A 20,492-nucleotide genomic window follows, 5' to 3' on the forward strand; every position below is an offset into this window, starting at 1 on the left:
CCTTGGAGGGTGGAGTCTACGGCATTGTACCTGTCTGACATCCCATCCCTCTTCAAACCCATGATCTCCAGGCTCCACCGTCAAATCTCTAGGAATTCCCCAACCTAGGCAGGCTGTTGCTGAACAGGAGCAGCCAGGCCTAGTTAAGTCATGCCAGTCAGATGGCATCAAGTCATCCAGAGTGTGCTGCCAGGCCTAGAGTAGCCAACCTCCAGGTGGAGTCTGAAGGTCTCCTGGAATCACAACTAAACTCCATACAATAGAACTCTCCCCATCCTGAAGAACTGACCTGAAGTTTGGATTATGATAGGGGTGGCCAACGGTAGCTCTCCAGATGTTTTTTGCCTACAACTCCCATCAGCCGCAGCCATTGGCCATGCTGGCTAGGGCTGATGGGAGTTGTAGGCAAAAAACATCTGGAGAGCTACCACTGGCCACCCCTGGACTATGCCATTCTATTCACCTGAGGGCTCTCCCTTTACTGACAGAAGTTGGTTGCCTAGCAACAGCCTCTGGCTAGTGGCAAGGATGAGGGGAGGGAGAGTGACAGAAACACTCCCAGCAGGGCCAGGCCTTGCCGCCTAGTTGCATTATGGCAGCGGCAGTTCCCTGGCTATTTCTGCAGCCTTCAGAGGCTGCATGTGTTGGGAGACCATGTGTGGGGGCCACTGCTGGGGTGACAGAAATTGTTGCTGGTTTCATGAGGCTGGTGAACAGAGAGGATACAGAGAAGAATTGGAGATATGGCTGTCTCTGAGGTAAGACCATTTTGGTGGTTTGTTCAACATTTCTGGACCTGCAGTAGGCGGGGACAGGGGAGTCAGTCAATAGGAGGCCAGAGATGTTGTGAGCTGTGATGGGCCAGTTATCTGTCAAGAGCATGGAATGCACCAGTAAGCCAATGGGAGAGCTCTATTTGGCCGCCACCATAGGGGTATTATTATTATAGATGTAATCTATGAAACCAGAAGTGCCACTGAGCAATCCTATGAAGCCACTGATTAGCGAGGGCAAGAACAAGGCAGTCAGAAATCAGAACAATGAAACAAATGGGCCTTGCAGTGAAGACATTCCCCTTCAGGTACATAAATTTCTGGAATCCTGTGAAGCTTATCTTTGTTAATGACTTCTGATGAACAAATGCAGTGGGTGTTTGTGGTATCTAAGTCAGTGTTTGCACTCTTATGCTGTAATGCAAAACAATATGTAGAACTAGGGAGGCTGGTTTGCTATTATAAAATTTGATGAGCAAAGAATTGCCCTGACTTTTTGATCCATGAATTTCATCTCTCTGAAAAGAAGCCAATCAAATAGACCATAGTTTGTATCCGGACTGACAGGACTGAGATCTCGGAGTCCCACACTTCCTGTAAATACCTATCTCATGTAAGATACTTGAGTTTTCGTTGAATAAATACATTTGACTGCCTCCTGTGAGTGCCTCATCATAAGGAGGGTAAGCTTTTCTAACAGATTACACATAAGCATGGCACTGTTCAAGATCTGCTTCTTTTTGTATGTGCTAATGCTCAACCTCTTCTATTTCAGTCTTTTATTTCCCATGAAGAAGTATGGCATACAAAAAAAATGAAGATCAAAATATTTTCTTTCCACATGCAGTTATTTAAGATGGGGACACTCAGTTTCAAATTAAGATTCAATATGCTGCTGAAAACACCATATGAACAGCGCAGAAGGTGGAGACCAAAAGTCACAGCTGTATTTCATCTTACTGCAGAATTAATCTGTTTTACCCAAAATACTAGTGTCTCTTTTTACAGCCTAACATGCCATAATATCAAGAGCACCAGGTTAGCAGTGTCCAGAAATTGCATCTCTCAAGAATCTTTGGGGTGGGACATGGCCAGGTGACAGAGCATCTGCTTTGCATATAGACGTTTCCACATTCAATCTCTGGCATCTCCAATTAAATGTTCAGATAATAAGCATGAACCTTGCAGAACTGCTGCCTAATGACTTTGCCAGACAAATGACCTAGGTAGCTTCATGTGCCATTCTCAATAGTGCCTTTTGAGTCACCTCATGCAGTTGCCTTCCCTTTTCTTGCATACTTCTCATACATCTGGTTTAAATTCTTCTTTCTCTAGGGTCTGAAGTGTCAGTCAAGAATCCTCAGATCATATAAATACATTAAGCAGCCACTCAAGCAATTTCGCCTCATCCTGAGCAAGGTTTAGAGATAAAGCTGGACAGAATTTCACCAAGCCATACTAAAAATGCTTGGTTTTCAAAATTAAAGCCCTGGAAGGATAGAAATCCTGACTGTCTCTGAGCAGCAGTAACCTGTAAATTAACAGAGAAGGAATACCAATAGAAGCTGCAGTGTACAACTGGGATCACCCTGCCTCATAAATCCACGGCTCTTTTCTACTATAAAGTTCTATGCAATGACTTCAATAGATTACAGACATGCTCTTCTATTACATAAATCGCATTTTTTACTCAGTGAATTTTTTGGAGGGACAAATTCACTGTATTTTCACCACGTGAGAATATTAAGGCCCATAACACTTTTGTACAGACAACCAATAACTCAATCCTAAATACATTTGGAGATCAGTAGTTATTTCAACGTGAACAACATTTATATAAGCTTTAGATTGATATAAATACATTTAAGCTCTCACAATAAATGAGATTATATATTTTTGTTGTTAACTTTAGCCACCTAAGTAGTTTCAACTTTTGACAGTGGCGTGCTCAGGGTCGACCCTACAGCCCGCAGCTCCCTGGGCAACCTTGCCCCCACAGCCCAGCGGCGGGAAGAAGCGGTGGCAAAGGGGAAGACAGCAGCGATTGGAGTGGGGAAGGAGGCAGGGAGAAGCGACGGCAAGGCAATGGAGGGAAGACAGCAGCAGTTTGGGAGGAAGGGGAAGGAATTTTTTTAAACAAAAGGTGAGGGTGCTCAATTTGGTGCCCCTCCAGGGCTGGCACCTAGTTTACCTAGTGGAAGAGCCGGCCCTGGGTATGATTAGCTTTTGATGAAGACTCATAGAGTCCCAGGATAGGATAGACTGCATGAGAAGAATAGCTTTACTGTCCCAGATTCATCCAGGTCTTGGGTCTTACACTAAACCTTAAAATTACCACCAGTTACTAATTTAGAATTTTAAATGTTAAGAACAGAGATGGTTAGAATACTCTAGAGTCCCCTTCTTTAAAGTATTCTGTTCAAGGCTGTACATGAACAAAAGAGGCAAAGATCAATTCTGGAACGCCTTGCTGATTTTAAATAAGTTGGATACAAATGCTTGCAACCAGGAGGTGGCAGAAGATGATCTCTTCTCTGTCTACCCTTCCTGCACCCTCCCATAAAACCCCAGGTGATAGCTGGAGGACCCTCCTAAACAATGTGTCACATGGCTCATGGGACTGCAGAAACAAGAGAAAACAGGACAAACCACCCTCTGCTCCAGTCACTGTTGTAGGAATGGAACAAAAACCTGTGCCTCTGGCTTCATTATCATGGAGTTAACACAAAAACTTTAACTGATGACTATCAGGTAACCATATCTGTTTTTCAGTCAGAGCTAAAAGAAATTATTTTGTCTATTAACTGCTTTGACTGTGATGTCTTAAAACACTAGATTCATCTTCTGTCATTCCCCCCACCCCTTTGCAACAGAGAGAGAAATGACAAAACGGGGTAACACTGACTAGGTCTATAAGGCAATCCACAAGAAATTCCCAAGGAAGGCTCCACAAAGGTGTTTTTTACTCCAGTCAACTGCAAGACCATCTTCATCTATGGATTGGGCATTTGCAGTTTCTTCCTGCAGTGTACAGTCATGCCCACTTGTCAGATCTACATTGTTTTATTTAACCTCTACTGAGAAAGGGTATCTAGTTTATGCCAGGGGAACTGATGCTTGAAAGATCCTATTTTACAGCGCGGGCACACACACACACAGAGGCTCTGCTACAATGGCTTCATTTATAAATTGGTCACAATGCCCCGTTTTAAATGACAGGACTAGACAAATGAGGGTTGCCAAGTCACACTGGCAACAAGCAGGAGCTCTGAAAGGATTTGTGGGGTGGGGGGGCACCAGCACTGCAAGTGCCATGATGTCAATTCTGAGGGGAACTGGAAGTGATGTAATTGCTGAAATCATCAATTCTGAGGAAACCATAAGTGATGTTATTATTGCAATCATCAGAAACCCTGTGCTAAAACCAGAGTTTCTAGTGATTCCTACAGCAATATGCCATCACTTCTGGGTTTCCTCTGTCAGTGGCATCATGCTGTGTACAATGGCATCTTTTTTCCCTTGTGCTGCCACTCAAGAGTAGTGGCAGGTTGCTGGCAGGAAATCTCTTGCCACAGCAGGATGGAGAAAACAGAGGCTCTGCTTTGTAGCTTGTTTGAGCAAGCCTGGCAAAGCAAGCTGTGATGCAGAAGGAAGCGAGAGAGAGGAAGGAAGCAGATGACAGTCAGTTGCCTGGGGGGGGCTAATAGGAGCCCTCTGGGGGCCTGATTCAGCCACCGGGATACATGTTTGAGACTCCTGGGTAAGATGATCCTGTCTTGGTTCTATAGCGGATAAAGAATGTTGGGCATATTCATCAAGCTACTTCTCACCCCTCCTCCTCAATATTTATGTATGTATGAGGGAAATTAAATTTTAAAGCATTGTGGGGGCCTGATTCAGTTCAGAACTGTGGCATAGAGGGAGAAGGGGCTTCTCTCTTCCCCTCACACCACTGAAACAGCTCTGGACCCCACTCATTTAAAATGTCACATCTAATTTGGTCTTTAGAGTTCATAATGATTTTGTTCAATGTTATAGATCTGCTTTAGAGTTGTCAGGCCTCCTGTTGTGGCAGGACAGAGCCAAGCAGTCTCACAGGAGGAAGCTCTGCTGGTGGAAAAGTCAGGTCAAGATTGATTGAACACAGAACAGAGCCTACACAGATGATATGCCACTATACCTTTCCCACCTAATTCCAAGGATTTAGATTAAATTTATTAGATTTATATCCAGCCCTCCCCGCCGAAGCAGGCTCAGGGCGGCTCAACAGTGAAAACAGAAAATTACAATAAAACATCAATTCAACAATTAAAACAATATAAAACAGTTTGGTGTGAGTATTAAATTTTCAATGGCATTTCATGCTCTTAGGTATCCTTTTGTATTACTATATCGGCAGTTTAATTAGAGGCTAGCCAGCAATTTAGTTAAAGGCTAGCCAGAAAAGTGCTGTCTTGTAGGCCTTGTGGAACTGGGTGAGGTTCCGCAAGGCTCTGACCTCCTCCAGCAGTTGGTTCCACCAATAGGGGGTCACGATTGAGAAGGCTCTGGTGGTCTTCAATCTTGCCTCCCTTGGCCTGGGGATCAATAGAAGATTTTGTGTTCCAGAACAAAGTATCCTCTGGGGAACATGTGGGGAGAGACGGTCCTTAAGGTAGACAGGTCCTCGGCCATATAGGACTTTAAAGGTAATAACCAGCACCTTGTAGCGAATCTGGTACGCCACTGGCAGCCAGTGCAGCTCCTGCAGCCCTGGCTGTAGGTGCTCCCACTGATGCTATTGATGTTCTGGTGGAGTCAGTAAATGCGCTGGATGAGGGTAATCAAGCTCAAACATAATCCTGACAAGCCACAGGTTTTCTGGGTTAAGTAGAAAGGTAGACATTGGACCAAAGATCTCTCCTGCCTTGAATGGGGTTATATTCCCCAGGTTCACAGCTTAGGAGTACTACTTAACACAGCAGTCACCATAGAAAACCAGGTGACTATAGTCGTTCAAAGGGCTTTTGCTCAGTTTCAGCTAAAGTATCAACTGTGTCTGTTCCTGTGTCAGTTAGATCTAACCACAGTGATCTATGCCTATGATCTAACCACAGTGATCTATGCCTATGATCTACACTGGACTGCTGCAATGGACTCTATTGGAGGTTACACTTGAAGAGTGTTTGGAGGCTGTAGCTAGTAGAGATGGGCATGAACTTTAAACATTCCTGTTCAGTTTGGGGTCATCCCGAAGTGAGCCCCAAACTGAACTGAGCCAAAAATGCCCTGAACCAAACTGGGACTTTGGGTCCCCCCTTCTCCTAGTCATGGCTTGCCTCCCAAGGGGCACTCCACCTCCTCCTGTCTGCTGACCGCAGCTTTCCACAACCAACAGAAAGGAAGGGGTGAAATGTCTCCCAGAGAGGGAAATGAAACAGAGGAGTTAAATGGCTTGCAGCCCTTTAATTCTAACAGTGGATGGGTGGACCCACTGTGCTGTTAGGTTTAAATGGCTGTGAACAGCTGAACCAGGCAGAAGGCTGGGAAATGTTTGGGGAAGGTACCTTCCCCAAACCTCTGTTTGAGGCTTCGTGCCAAATTTTGGCTCATGAACCAGTTTGTGCTCATTCCTGGCAGCTAGTACTGCAGGCAGGTATCAGAAGCATGTGACCCCAGTTACAATGGCTACCAATCCACTCCCAAGCCCAATTCAAGGTGCTAGTTTTGACTTTTAAAGCCCTATGTGGCTTGGGACTGGGGTATCTGAAAGATCATCTCCTATTATATGTCCCTACTTAAAAATTAGGATCTTTAGGAGGCAGTTGAAGACAGCTTTAAGACTGCAAATTGTTACATTTATTAGCATTCCTGAATTGTGATGTTAATTCCTGAATTGTGATGTTAAAAAAAAATATGTATTTTGTTATGTGTTTTATCTATGCTATAAGCTGCCTTGAGCTTATAGGAAGGAGTGCTAATAAATGTTTTCAATAAATGAGTTTGTTAATCATTTTACAACATCAATCACTGGAAATTATTTGCAATAAGGAACTTGACTGAGCAGAACTAGGAATTACTTTGCATGACAGTGATTTAGTTTTAGCTATGACAACAGTCATAGTCATGAGCCCTATAGACCTGCCTTATGGAAGGGCCTGCTGTGTAGAGAACAAAAGGCTGCTATTTCTCCTGCCTCACTTTGCACACATGCCAAGAAGAGTAGCAGGACATAAAGGTGAGGATCCCCCCCCCACTGCTGTCACCCTTGGGTTTATTCCTTACCATGGTACATTCCTTACATGGTATAGCTGCCCTGAGCCCGTTGGAGGAGGGCAAGATATAAATCTGATATATAAATACACCTCCAAGTGCTTTTCTTCTTGAAATCCCCATTTCAAGAACTGACACTGGTAAAGTCATAACTTTGGCTCCCCCTTCTTCCTGTCATATGATTCTTTGTCATGTGTTTCCAGCTCAGTGGGCCCAAGATCAGAAAGACTGAAGGCCACCAAAGCTAGGATACAACGTATTTTTGTCTCAGTAGATGTATCAGAACACACGAAAGGGACAGCCAAAATTGCTTATATATGACCTCCTTATTGGACATGGCATTATACATAGGACTGAGAACAAGTCCACCTGGCAGATTTTAAAACTGTGTTTCATGCAGGGCATTTAAGAACCTAACATCTTGTCCAGAATTCTGGTTTACTTTACTGGTTAGAATAACAAGTTTTCATTTTAATGCTTTTCCCCTCTGCTAAAAACTAAAATGTTTGGCCTTTTATTACAGTATAGCAATAGCTCTCTTAAGAGCAGTACTGATATACGCAATAGCCTTGGGCTCTGTCTACCATGTTTGCAAGCTTTTAACAGCACAAACGTATATAGTACTCACTTAGAAGGCCTGTACAGTCTTTGTATCCATCTGTGCTGGCATCAAAGAAATATATTGTTTGCTCAGTGATGAAGAGAAAGAAGAGTTTTATCTCTACATGTTTATGCTCTTCTCTTACTTTACTGAGTTTTTCATTTGTACACCATCCTTGGTAGTTTACACATTTTTTTGAAGCTATGGATAAAGTTAGAGACAAGTATAAATTTTGAAAAATGACCAAATTTGGTTTGGTTGGTAATAGATAATTTTCAGCCCAGCCAGAAAGGGGAGGAGGAAGATAAGGGCAAAACAATCCTGTCAGCATAGCAGCCATGATGGTTAGCTAATAGGGCTGCCATTCCCCAGGTACAGGTGGGAAATCCACTGGTTTTTGGGGCCTCTGCCTGTCACTGGGCAGCTGGCCAGCAGGGGAAACCCTGCCTCCAAACAGTAATGTCACCCAGCAACATCCCCAACAAAATGACATCACATGGAAGTGGTGTCATTGTGTCAGGAACATCATGAGGCGGCACTTGGGGTTTGGGGCAAAACCCTATAGTCTGATGCCAATTTTACCACAGAGCTTTGCCCAAAAGCCAGAGAATCATCCAATGCAGTGACATCACTTCTGGGTGACATCAGTGCACCATGAGACATCCCACCCACTCCCAGAATGCCCCCCCCCCAAAATCCCCTGCCAGGGCAACGAAGGGACCTAGCAAGCTTATCAGCTAGTTCTAACCAATTCTTCTTCCATTCATTTTCATAACTTTAGCACAGCACTACTTGAAGCCTGAAAAGCTGAAGTCCTAATGGTAACTATACCAACGTAAGAACCTTTCAGTGCTATTGGTATTTTTAAATAAATATAAACTGTGCTAAAAAAAATCTGACACCAAGGATTAAATGCTTAATTGAAGTGTGACTCATTTCAAAAGCTTGCTTCTCTTTCACCAGGTGGTTCAGCTATTCAAGACAGAAATACATTTACAAATGTTTTTAGATGCATGTACGTGCAACACTTTCTAAACCTAGTACAGCTTTCAAATCATAAAACTAAAATATCCCAGGTGGCATGCAACAAGCAAGGCTTCGAACCTCAAAAGGAGACTGAACTTAATTTAGTGGGTTAGGTAGCAGCAAAGCAACTCACCAGCCAAAGTGTCACTTTACAGGAGGGCTGCTGGTATAGAAGACTTATAGTAAGTCTTAACACATGAAAGCCCAGGGTGGCTTCATCATACTTCAGCATGGCTGGGAAGGTGGTAGGGTAGGGGGGCAGTTCTCACAGCCTGCAGTTGGCTTCAGAAAACTACTGCCTACTCTCAGCAGGGGTGTAAATAACTATTATGAGATGGAATGCGAGGCAATGCTCCAACTAGTCTTTAGCCTCCATGCCCAAGTTCCCCCTTTCAGCAACACAGGGGGAAAGGAAAAGACTGAGACTTGACTGTTTAACCAAATCACCAGGGTGTACTCTAGTATCTCTAACCCAAGCCTGTAATTTGCTACTACAGAATTAAAATGGAGCAGCTTCAATTCTACTGAAATGTGTAGATGACCGGGGAAAGCAATGGCACACCACCACATTACAAAAAGTCCCCCAAGCAAACGTTTTGATCTGACGTCAATCCATGGGTCAGTAACGACTCTGTGCTTGCACAGGGGACTACCTTTACCTTTACTGAAATGGAAACAAAGCCATTAGAAAGTTCAGCCTCCATTGACATTGTTCAGTCCTCCACAATCTGCTTGACCCCCTACTGCCCCTGTCATTACATACAATTTGCTAATTTATAAGGAGAGATGCTTTGAACCTCATCCAGGGCAAGGGACATCATAAACGTTAACTTCTAGGACAGAAAGCTGCCATTTTCTCTTTTCTGTTTGAATTTGGGATAGTGTCTCTTATACTACTCAGTACCTGAGAAGAGCAAGCCAAACAATTTTAGTTCAATATTTTAATGCTTAATAGTTTAATAATTTAATATTCATATTTTATTAAAGATGTAATATTTATATTTAATATTTGTTGTTAGGTTGTCTTTACCTTATTGGTTTTAACGTTGTAAGCTGTCATGAGACCCTTTAGGTGGGTGGTAAAAAAAATTCTAATCAATAAATAAATTATGGAACCCAAAGGTCTGAGAGTATCAGGGACGGTGGCTCAGTGGCAGAGCATCTGCTTGGGAAGCAGAAGGTCCCAGGTACAATCCCCGGCATCTCCAAAAAAGGGTCCAGGCAAATAGGTGTGAAAAACCTCAGCGTGAGACCCTGGAGAGCCGCTGCCAGTCTGAGTAGACAATACTGACTTTGATGGACCGAGGGTCTGATTCAGTATAAAGCAGCTTCATACACACACACACACAAATTAAATAAAAACCCTATCGGAACCTTTTCTTTGCGGGGGGGTAGGCTTGCCGGCCTCCAGGTTGGTTTTGCAGGCTTCTCCCCATTGCCAGTCAGCTGGCCAGCAGGGGGAAGCCCACTCCAATAGCCATGATGTGCCTTTAAATCTCAGCAGGTTTAGAAGAACCTTGTAAACAACAAACTGTGTTTTGAAATCTCATTGGGACTAAAGCTGCATGGTGGGGGGTGAGGAGGCGGAGCCACGTGGCTCTTCCTGATGAGTATGTGAGAATGGAAGAAAACACAGTCCTTTTGTTTGTTTTGCATTCGTATCAGAAGTCTTTTGTATAGTCAAATAGATAGTAAATAGTTAACTAGAAGCTGATTATGGGAAGGAGAAAAATGCCACTCCCTAGACTCCCTAGACCTAGGAAAGCCAGTTTGGTGTAGTGGTTAAGTGTGCGGACTCTTATCTGGGAGAACCGGGTTTGATTCCCCACTCCTCCACTTGCACCTGCTGGAATGGCCTTGGGTCAGCCATAGTTATCACAGAGGTTGTCCTTGAAAGGGCAGCTGCTGTGAGAGCCCTCTCCAACCCCACCCACCTCACAGGGTGTCTGTTGTGGGGGAGGAAGGTAAAGGAGATTGTGAGCCGCTCTGAGACTCTTCGGAGTGGAGGGCGGGATATAAATCCAATATCTTCTTCTTCTTCTTCTCTCTTCTTTACTTCTGAGGAAGTTGGTTGAAATACAGCAGATTGTTACATTCAGCAACTCCTGTGAGTAAAGTGATTTATGCTATTGCCCCAGTGAGAGAACAAAAGTGTGGACCTGCAAACTGTGCATTTGTTTTGGCTGCTTTATGAGAGAGAGTGTTTCTCTCTGTGTGTCTTTATTAAGCCATGCTTGGAAATGATACTAAAGCCTGACAAGGGTCATGTCATCAGTGGAAGTGCAGCTGCTGGGGAACCCTTTGATGGCAAAAAAGAGGATGAGGAAATTAGGATTGTATCCAGGGGAACTGCACTACTGTATTTTTAGTTTTATTTGGGGGGGGGGGATGGGAAAGTCTCTAACTCCACCTCCAAAGTCCCCAGGTATTTCCTGAGTTGGACCAGGCAACCCTAGGTGGGCGGCTGCAGTGATAGCCCATCTATCTTTTTCTTGCAGACTTCTCAGGGGCACCAAACAGTTTAAGACAAGCACTAACTGCATCCCACTGAAATCAGAAAGAGATTCAAATTTATGACTAATTCCCCACTGATTTTCAAAGCTATTTACACCAGCTAAAAATTAGGCTGTATCCAAACTATATATAATACTGGTATTAAATACAGACGGTAATTCAATACATAGCACAGAACTATGCCAGGTTATTTAAGGGGAGTTATTTCCACTTGTATGGCTGCTCACTTACACTTTGAGCCTAGGGCCATGATAATGCCAATCCAGGCAAGTACTAATCACAATATATACAAAACTGCTTTATACCAAGTTAGATCATTGGTGTATCAAAGTCAATATTGCCCGCCCTGACATGGTAATGGCTCTCCAGAGAAGTTTTTCATGTCACCTACTGTCTGATTCCTCTAACAGCACATGTCAGTGCCTGAACTTGTGACTTTCTACATGCAAAGCAAATACCTCTGCCACTGTGCTGAAGGAAAAGGCAAAGTGTCATGCTACAAATGAAGGTCCAAGACCTACAGATCTCAGGTGTTCAGCTCATCTTATAGTCACACAGACAAAGCTGTTTATTCAAAACACAAATTTTTGATATCTTAGACCATGGGTAGCCAAACTTGCTTAAGGTAAGAGTCACACAGAATAAACAGCAGACGTTTGAGAGCTGCAAGGCATGAATTAATGTTACACACACATCTTTATTAAAACTCTTAATACTTTCTTTGCATAGAAAGATAAGATATATATGTATGGATTTACCACACAACCATGCAAGAAGGACACATTTTAGAAAACAAAGACGGGGGATAACAGTCCCAATAAGACCAGTATAGGGAAAGGATGGGGAATTGTTTTTTGGCACCAGTGGGAGAAAGAAACACAGGTACCATATAAATCACTGACAACTGATTACATCTCTCTTTGCCTTGATACCAAGGTTAGTAAACACAACTCCTACAAGAGCTATGAAACTAAGGGAAAACCCTGTGCCTCCCTCTTTAATTCCGTCCCTCCTTCTAGTGGCTCCCTCACTCTCTTTCCCTGCGATAGGTCTCTGGACGACCTCTGTGGTGGTGGTGAAGAGCTTGCAAGCTGGCCTATTTTCCCCTCCTTCCCTGCTTCACACATGGCTGAAACAGTCACCTATCTATGGGCCGGCACTCAGAGGCTTGAGAGTAAACCTGCATTAAGTTCCTTCTCTAGGAGCCACACAATATATGTGAAAAATGTGTGACCCCAAGCTGCAGTTTGGCAACCTCTGTCTTAGACTAAAAATACTACAACAGATCCATTTACAGAAGGAAAGAGTTACACAATGAACCAACTCAACCCATCATTCTACCACGTCTTCCCCTCAAGACAGCATGAAAATTAAAAAAAAAAAATCAACTCAGCTAATATATTGACAATGCATTATTCTCATTAAAGCTTCAGGCTCTCATATAGCCCTAAACACTTTTCCATGCACAGCAATCATTTTACAGGCAAATCTTAAGAGTCACATAAAATGTCTGGTTATAGCCACCATGCTTGCAAAAGGAATTTAAAGAATTTAAATTCTGTACTAAATAAATACTAAATAGCAGCCAAGAATTTTATATGCCAATATCAACGTTCCTCAGTTCTGTGGCAGACCAAAAGTGGTTTTGCTTTTATAAGCCAAGAATGGCAGTAGAAACCACAGTCTCCCCATAGTAAACTTCTCGCTCCAGGTTTGAGGATGCTAGACAAGCCAGCGCTTTGGAGTCTCCTAGAAAGGCTATGTACCTTTTTGTGCAGGACACTGGTGAGTGTACAAAAAGCCAGTTTTGTTAACAAGCTATTAATGGATCTTCTGATATCAACTACAACAACAGGCAAGGACCATCACAGTCTGAAGAACCCTACAAACATGGGCTGTGAAAACCTAGAGATCCCCAAAGGTTTGACTGTCCATGCAGATGAGCCTACTCTACATAGCAAGGCAGCCTTGCTTTGGTATCTCAGAATACAGCAGTATTCAAGAACCTTGGTCTTGACAAAAACAAATATATGTTGATGGAGTCTAAGCTAGTGGTAACTGAGAGAGAACTTGAAGTCATGGTAGATATTCAGGAAAAACATCCGCTGAATATGTCAACTCAAGTGTGCAACACCAAATGCTATGTTGGGGATTATTAGAAAAGGGGCTAAAAACGGAATCAGCCAGTATCATAATGCAGCCTCATTTGGAATATTGTGTACAGTTCTGGTCAGTGCACCTCAAAAAAGATATTACAGAGCTTGAAAAGATGCAGAAAAGGGCAACTAAAATAATTAAGGGGATGGAACACCTTCCCTACAAAGAAAGGTTAAAGTGTTAAGGCTTTTTAGCTTGGAGAAATGATGGCTAAAGGGTGATATGATAGAGGCTTACAGAATTATGCATGGGATAGCAAAGGTAGAGAAAGAAGTTGATTTCTCCTTCACAACATAAGAATTCATGGGCTCACAATAAAATTAATGAGCAGTAGTCTTAGAACAGGTAAAAAGAAGCATTCTTCACCCAAAAAGTAATGTGAAATTCAATGCCTCAGGAATGGTGGTGGCTACAACCATAGATAAAGCAGAGACAGTTTCAAGACGGGATCCGATAAATATATGGAGCAGAGATCCATCATAATGTATAGATGGAACACTATGTCTGAGACAGTGATGCTCTGTATTCTTGGTGTTTGGGGACAACAGTGGTAACGCTTCTGGAGTTCTGGCCCTGCTGGTGGACTTCCTTATGGCACCTGGATTTCTGCCACTTTGTGACAGAGTGTTGGACTAGATGGGCCACTGGTCTGATCCAACATGGCTTCTCTTATGTTCTTAAGGGTCATAAAATAAAAACTAGATGTGCCACATAGCAGCCATTGGCACTTACCTTTTTACACATATGCTCTGTTGACATCAGCACAAACAACCAAAAATCATTTCATTCAGCATCCTACCAATACATTAGATAGAGTTCTGGACTTTCTTCATATTGTAAAAAAGGTAAAGGTAGTCCCCTGTGCAAGCACCAGTCATTTCCGACTCTGGGGTGACATCACATCGTTTTCACGGCAGACTTTTTTACAGGGTGGTTTGCCATTGCCTTCCCCAGTCATCTATATCTATGGCACTATGCATACTTCATAAACCAACAATCTCTGCTCAGTGTCTGAAAAAACTGGCTCCATGCTATAACTGCCCATTGCCTAATGAAAGTGCCACAGCTACTTACAATAGTCCACCTTTCTGTGGACCAAGTCATCCTTCCAAGTAGACTTTCCCCTTTATGCAGAACATGCAAGCTGCTACACCTTAGCTCTCATTGTGCAGTTCTTCGTGCTGTATATTACAAGTGAGTACTAATATTAAAGTACAACATGCAGTTCAGGATGGGAACTAGGGTGTAAGTGATGCACAAGAAACAGCCCCTGGATATAATAGTACACTGGAGAGAAATACAAGATTAATCTAAATAGTTAATGTGAATCTGTTCTCTTTATGACAGCTCTCTACAGATGCTTATCTATTCTGTCACGCCAATGATGCATGAAGAATTTTAGCCAAACGCATGCTTCTGTTCACTTTTGATATGCCAGTGTTTACTGGCTCCACATAAACATGTTTGACTTTTTAACGAATGAGAGACAACAGATATTTAACTGTTTGTGTCTCAAGTGACTGATGTTCAAGGAAATGTATAGGTATTTGAGGAACCTTGCAATAATCTAGGCTACCTTGAGCAGTTTCAAGGAGGGGGGAGGGAGAATCCACTTGGAAGAAATGACTTAAATATTATGTAATACTAGGAATAAGGCCAGTTGTGAGGAAAACTACAACGAGTTCTAGAAAGAGGCTCTCTGGGTGAGTGCCCCCCTTTGCTGTCTTCCCACCCACTCGAGTGAAGGGATTCACTCCCCACCCCCACCTCCAGGAGAGCTGATCTCTGCCATCTGGAGAGCTCCACCTCATCAGGCTCCAGCCCTCAAATCTCCAGGAATTTCTCAACTTGGAGTTGGCAACTGCTATGTCACACTGGCTGTCAAAGTGGGGCTGCTACTGAACAGGAGCAAGCAGCCAAGCCTAGTTAAGCCATGCCAGTCAGGGGGCATCAAATCACCCAGACGGTGCTGCCAAGCCTAGAGTAGTCAACCTCCAGGTGGAGCCTGAAATCTCCAGGGATCACAACTGAACTCGAGACAACTGATTTCTCTCCTGGTTCTGGATAAAATGCTTTGGAGGATGGATTCTATGACATTCTATTCAGCTGAGGCCTCTCCCTTTAGTGACAGAAGTAACCTTGGTTGCCTAGAAACAGCATCTGGCTAGCAGCTTCACCAGTGGGCCAATCCTCATCTGTCCTGGGGCAAGGCTGAGGGGAGGAGGGAGGGAAGGATTGACAGGAAAGTGGTGGCCACCATGGCCTCTGAAGAAATGCTCCTGATAGGGCCAGGTCTTGCTGCCTAGTCACATTACCACCCTCATTCCCTATCTCTTCACCATTTCCCCGCCATTGCTGCCTACTTCCTCTTCCAAATGATACAGAGAGTGAGTAGGCAACAGTGGGCAGGAGAGAGGAGTTGTCCAGGTTAATGGCATGCAAGTTCTTGAGTGGTGGTTGACAGGCCGATCACTAGTGGAGTGCACACCACAGCCAATGGGAATGCCAGATTTGGCCAATTCCATTAGGAAATTAATATCTATCATGATTAAAACAAGACACATTCCTCACAGCAATATACTCTTTCAGTATGCTTAATATGCAGAAAACTACATAAAATTGCTTGCTCATGAATATATTCCACAGTAAATCTTGAAATGCAGCAATATGAAGCGTAGCTTCAGTGCCATTATCCTGACTGAAATTCATTTTGGCACAATCTTGCAGTTATGATGTAGGATCAGTGTTTGTCTGCAGGGAGATAGTTGCTGCTATTGACAAACACAGAACATTTTTCCTCAAGGTGCCTAAAGCACCATTGGTTGCTATTGTCCCAATCAAGGTTACAGCCTTCCAAAAAATGGGAAGGGAGACATCTGTCGAAACCCAATCCGGAAACCAGATATTCCGCAGGTCAGAGTTGCAAGAAATCTTATTATGCATACCTGTGATCACAGGATTTTCAAATGTACATGATTCTGCCACCAGTTTGGAGTTCTTCCAACCTTCTCTTTCCAGTCCCAGTCACAAAGTAAACTGGGTTGGCATAAAAGTCTACATGTTGGTTTAACCCCTGTGTCATGTGAGGCAATAAAATCTTCCTTTCTCAAAAACGCTTCCATGGATCCAAACCATTGTATAGTGTGACCATTTCATGGACTATGGCTTATAAAAGTATAGCAAACCATGACCTGAAAACCTGCTTTATTAAACCATGCTATGGTTTCACATTAAATACAAATGTAGACATCCAAGCAATCTGTGTTTGTTCCATGGGGTCGTACTTGCTGCAACGCAGGCTGGGTTAGCAGCTGGGTCGCTCCAAGGAACAGGCAAAGGCGATAGAACCAGCATATGCAGGGGCAGACCAGGATTTGAATGATCATTTGCAACATCCAAATCCTGCTTTTATAAAGTCATTATAATTAAACCATGTTCCTTATGCCTGAGAGCAACCAGTGCCAAGGCCCATACTATTAAGTAATGAAGATTTATAAGTAGGGGGCAGGGGGAGGAAATGGGGCATAACAGCCTTCTCAGGCCAATGCTCTAGCTGCAAAGCAGAAGCAGCAACTGAATCTCAAACACTCCAGAACACCCAGGTTTTACCCATCTCCTCCTACTTAAACAGTCAAGTTTATACAACTGCACGCACAGGAGCCCTTATGTAAACAGCTACTCAGGTTCAGCTAGCAAGTCAGTTACATTCGGCACACAAAGCTACATTCTCCTCCCCCCCCCCCCTTTTTTTTTTTGCTCCTGCTGTGTTTTAAGCTCCCTACAATACATAAAAGGTTCACCCGTTGGTTAGCAACACTAGTAAACTGGCACCTCCACTAAGGTATTTGGGTAAAGAGATGGCACTGTTGTGCAACACACACCATGCAGCTCATATGTTAATGTTTGCTTGGCTCTATGCTTGCCTATGAAACATTCAGGCAGTCACAGATGAACAACGATTACTCTGAATTATGAGCTTAGTCTGACTATAATAAGCAACAGAGAGAAAGCATAAATAAGAATATACAAAGACCCAATGTACAAGGGCAGAATAGAACTGGGCATGACTGTGTTGAATTGCATGTCAAAAATACCTTAGGGACCTACCGAGATGTTAAGATTATTAGTTGCTAGGCTGAAAAGGAAATGCCTATGGGAGGAAGAGAGGGGGGGAGAGCAGAGTGGGGGAAGAGAAGGCAACGGAGATGGAAAACAACGCACAAAACAGGCAGCCACAATAACAGCTTGTCTAGGAGCAGCAAAAGGATTGAGCATCACACACACACACCCCAAATCCCCACAAAGCATGCTCTCTGTGACATAGTTGTCACATGCACTATTTTCAACAACACATTCCTCAATTACTGGGTCAAAACTAAAGTTTCCACACTGTTTTATTATTGTGTCCACAACTGAATCAGAACCACCACCCCCCACCCCGAAAACATTAAATGTGTCCTTATTTACAATGCACCTACTGGGCTTGGCGCAGGAATATAATTTACCACATTTCTATTTTTTTTCCATGTGCCCAAGAGCTAAGGCTGGCATTGGAACATAGATTCACTTCTTCACCAGAGGTGGTGACATTTCAGAAGGATAAACACAGCTACTCAGGTTGTATAACAGCTCTGCTGTGGGTAGAATAGCCATGCATTCAGGTTTTGGACCGATTAACATTCTAAAGGGTGTTGGCAAGCACCTTGAGGCATTAATTGAGGAAGGGAGTTCACCTAAGCCAACCACCTATTAAAGGTACAGCCAGTGGGGCATGGGGAGAGGATTGGTGCCGGGCAGCAATCAGTTGAACCCTAGTTGGCATGGGAAAATGCTGATGGGGCTCAACATCTTTCAGCATGATCCCATGCAGAAAATATGATGCTAAAAAAGTGGGTTAAAAGGGGGACATTTTAAAAGGTCTACTTAACAGATTTATGCATTAAAAAGGACTCGCTCTAAAATCATGTTCTTCACAGCCCAAGAGACGAGCTTACACATCTGTCCAACAGCTCACACACAATGAGAAACCGATGATTAATTTATTCTTCCTGCAACTACACAGCTTTTCTAAGGTTTCATGCAGCAAGAAAAACAGTGCCCCCCCCAATAAAAAGCCCTAATTTCTAATCAGAACACCAGAAGTAAACAAGATGTGCCTCCTCTCATGCACACAAAAATGGTACTAACCTGCATGAAAAATAACAGTGCTTTTCCTATAGCTAGAAGGAAGTCGAAGGTTTCGTAGTAATCCTTTTGCAGTCAGTCGAACGTGCATGTTGGATAAGGAGAATTTTGGGGACCATAACATGTCTTCAGAGTAAATGGAATAAAATCAAGCAGGAAGCAGCCTTCATGTACTATCACATACGATATCTGTAACTCAGCACCGACTGAGGCCACATACCTCTTGGTCACTAAAAACAAACTCACAGCACATCAAAACCTTTCCTCGTTTCACTAAAATTCCTCAAACACACACACACACGAATCCAAGAAGGGAGATAATGTATCCACAACGTAAATGCTGCTGGCAGCGTCCTTCCCCAACAGATGCTGTTAACACAAAGCTCCCCCTCAGCATAAAACTGCTTTGCGATTCAGAAGACAAACAGCCTCTGAATTACATCACACTGTTCATGCTTAATCTACTATAGAACCCAGTAGGGAAGGGAAGCAGGAGGAGGAGGAGGAAGTGGGTGGTCTCCCAAGCTGAATATATCACCCAGTAATAGCACAGATGATATAATTCTTTTTTTCAAAGGATAAAAGGAGGAGAAGATTTAATGTCCTACCAAACAGATTAAGTTTATTCCACATAACCAAGGCTCTCTTAGCACTATTTTTCTAATTCTGAATTCATAACACCTATACTTTATCATTTGCTACCAAATACTGATACTTTTCTTATTCATTAAAATAAAGTATTCTGTGTGTCCACAAACATATCACTGACAAGCGTTTGCTTAAACAGAATGAAAAGTGTTCCTAGAGAGACATATCAGGCAGCTTTTAATCATTAAAACAGCCTTCAATGTAGGTCACATGCTTTGCAAGGAAGACTGCCAATTCAAGAAGGAATATCAAATGAATCTGGAAGAAACACTTAATTAAACCACCATGTAGGTCCCTATGCAGATTATACTAAATCCATAGTTACCTGTATGTAAATATAGGTTACATTTTTACAAACTGGGTTATGCTTATCCGTAAAGGTTGTTCATGAAGTGGTCAACTGTGCAGACATACATGTGTACTGTGCACATGCAGGCATACTGCAGAGAGGGCACACCCAGTTCCCTCCTCTGTGCTGTCTCTACTTCTTCCAGGGTGAAGAGGGAATGGAACGCCATTCCTTCAGTTTCTCTCTTCCACCATCAGAGTGAGGTAGAATGATCAGACTGAATTAAGAGCTCAAAGCAGGGCAGGAAGGAGAGATGTCTGACTGTACAGGTGACCACTAGAATGACAGTTATGAGTAAGTGTCATGGGTTCAAATGGTTTGCACCCCGACCTTTGAAAACACAAACAGGTTCTACTAAAAGAACAGAGGTTGGACTGGAGGAAATAAACATCGTAACCTTTTAGGAATAGTTCAGGTTCCCTTTGGGCAAACAAGGATCTTCCCTTGCTATGGATCTGGAAGAATGGTAATGTTGCCAGATGGACCCTTAGGTAAGTGGACACGAGTCCTCCCTGGATAAGGTTTAGGAGGTCTTTGAAGACCCTTTTGATGGGACATGACAGGTTCTAAGTTTTGATCCTTAACCCATATACAGAAATGCTTCCATCTTGCAGAATACGAGTAACATGTGAACAATTTTCTAGCATTAAGCAGAATACCTAGCATTAAACAGAATATTTTAAGAATTCCGAAAACTGGCAGTTGGTCATTGAATGAACCACACTGCAAAATGTAGGTTGAAAATGTTTGAGTGCAAGAAGGAGCCCTGAAGAAAGAGGCCATGTTCCTTGGGAAGAAGATGAAGAAGAAGAGATTAGATTTATACCCCGCCCTTCACTTAAGAGTTTCAGAGCAGCTAACAGTCTCCTTTCCCATGTCCTCCCCACAACAGACACCCTGTGAGGTAGATGGGATAGAGAGAGCTCTTTCAAAACTGCTTTTGAGAGAACAGCCCTGAAAGACCTTGTGACTGACCCAAGGTCACACC

At 43.1% G+C, this 20,492-nt stretch overlaps 1 protein-coding gene across 2 annotated transcripts in view; it reads right to left on the bottom strand.

The window, feature by feature from the left end:
• Positions 1-20,492, bottom strand: part of MTUS1 (microtubule associated scaffold protein 1) — a 149,888-nt gene that overhangs the window by 51,823 nt on the left and 77,573 nt on the right. Inside the window, exon 1 of one of the 2 annotated variants that reach the window (XM_060246417.1) lies at positions 18,511-18,918. The exons of the other annotated variant lie outside the window; for it this stretch is intronic. Coding sequence (XP_060102400.1) covers positions 18,511-18,631 — 121 coding nt within the window. The 5' untranslated portion in view covers positions 18,632-18,918. Of the gene's footprint in view, positions 1-18,510; positions 18,919-20,492 lie in introns of those variants that run through there. 2 annotated transcript variants of the gene reach the window in all.

This window comes from Heteronotia binoei, chromosome 9 (assembly GCF_032191835.1).
Source record: "Heteronotia binoei isolate CCM8104 ecotype False Entrance Well chromosome 9, APGP_CSIRO_Hbin_v1, whole genome shotgun sequence".
Taxonomy (NCBI): Eukaryota; Metazoa; Chordata; class Lepidosauria; order Squamata; family Gekkonidae; genus Heteronotia; species Heteronotia binoei.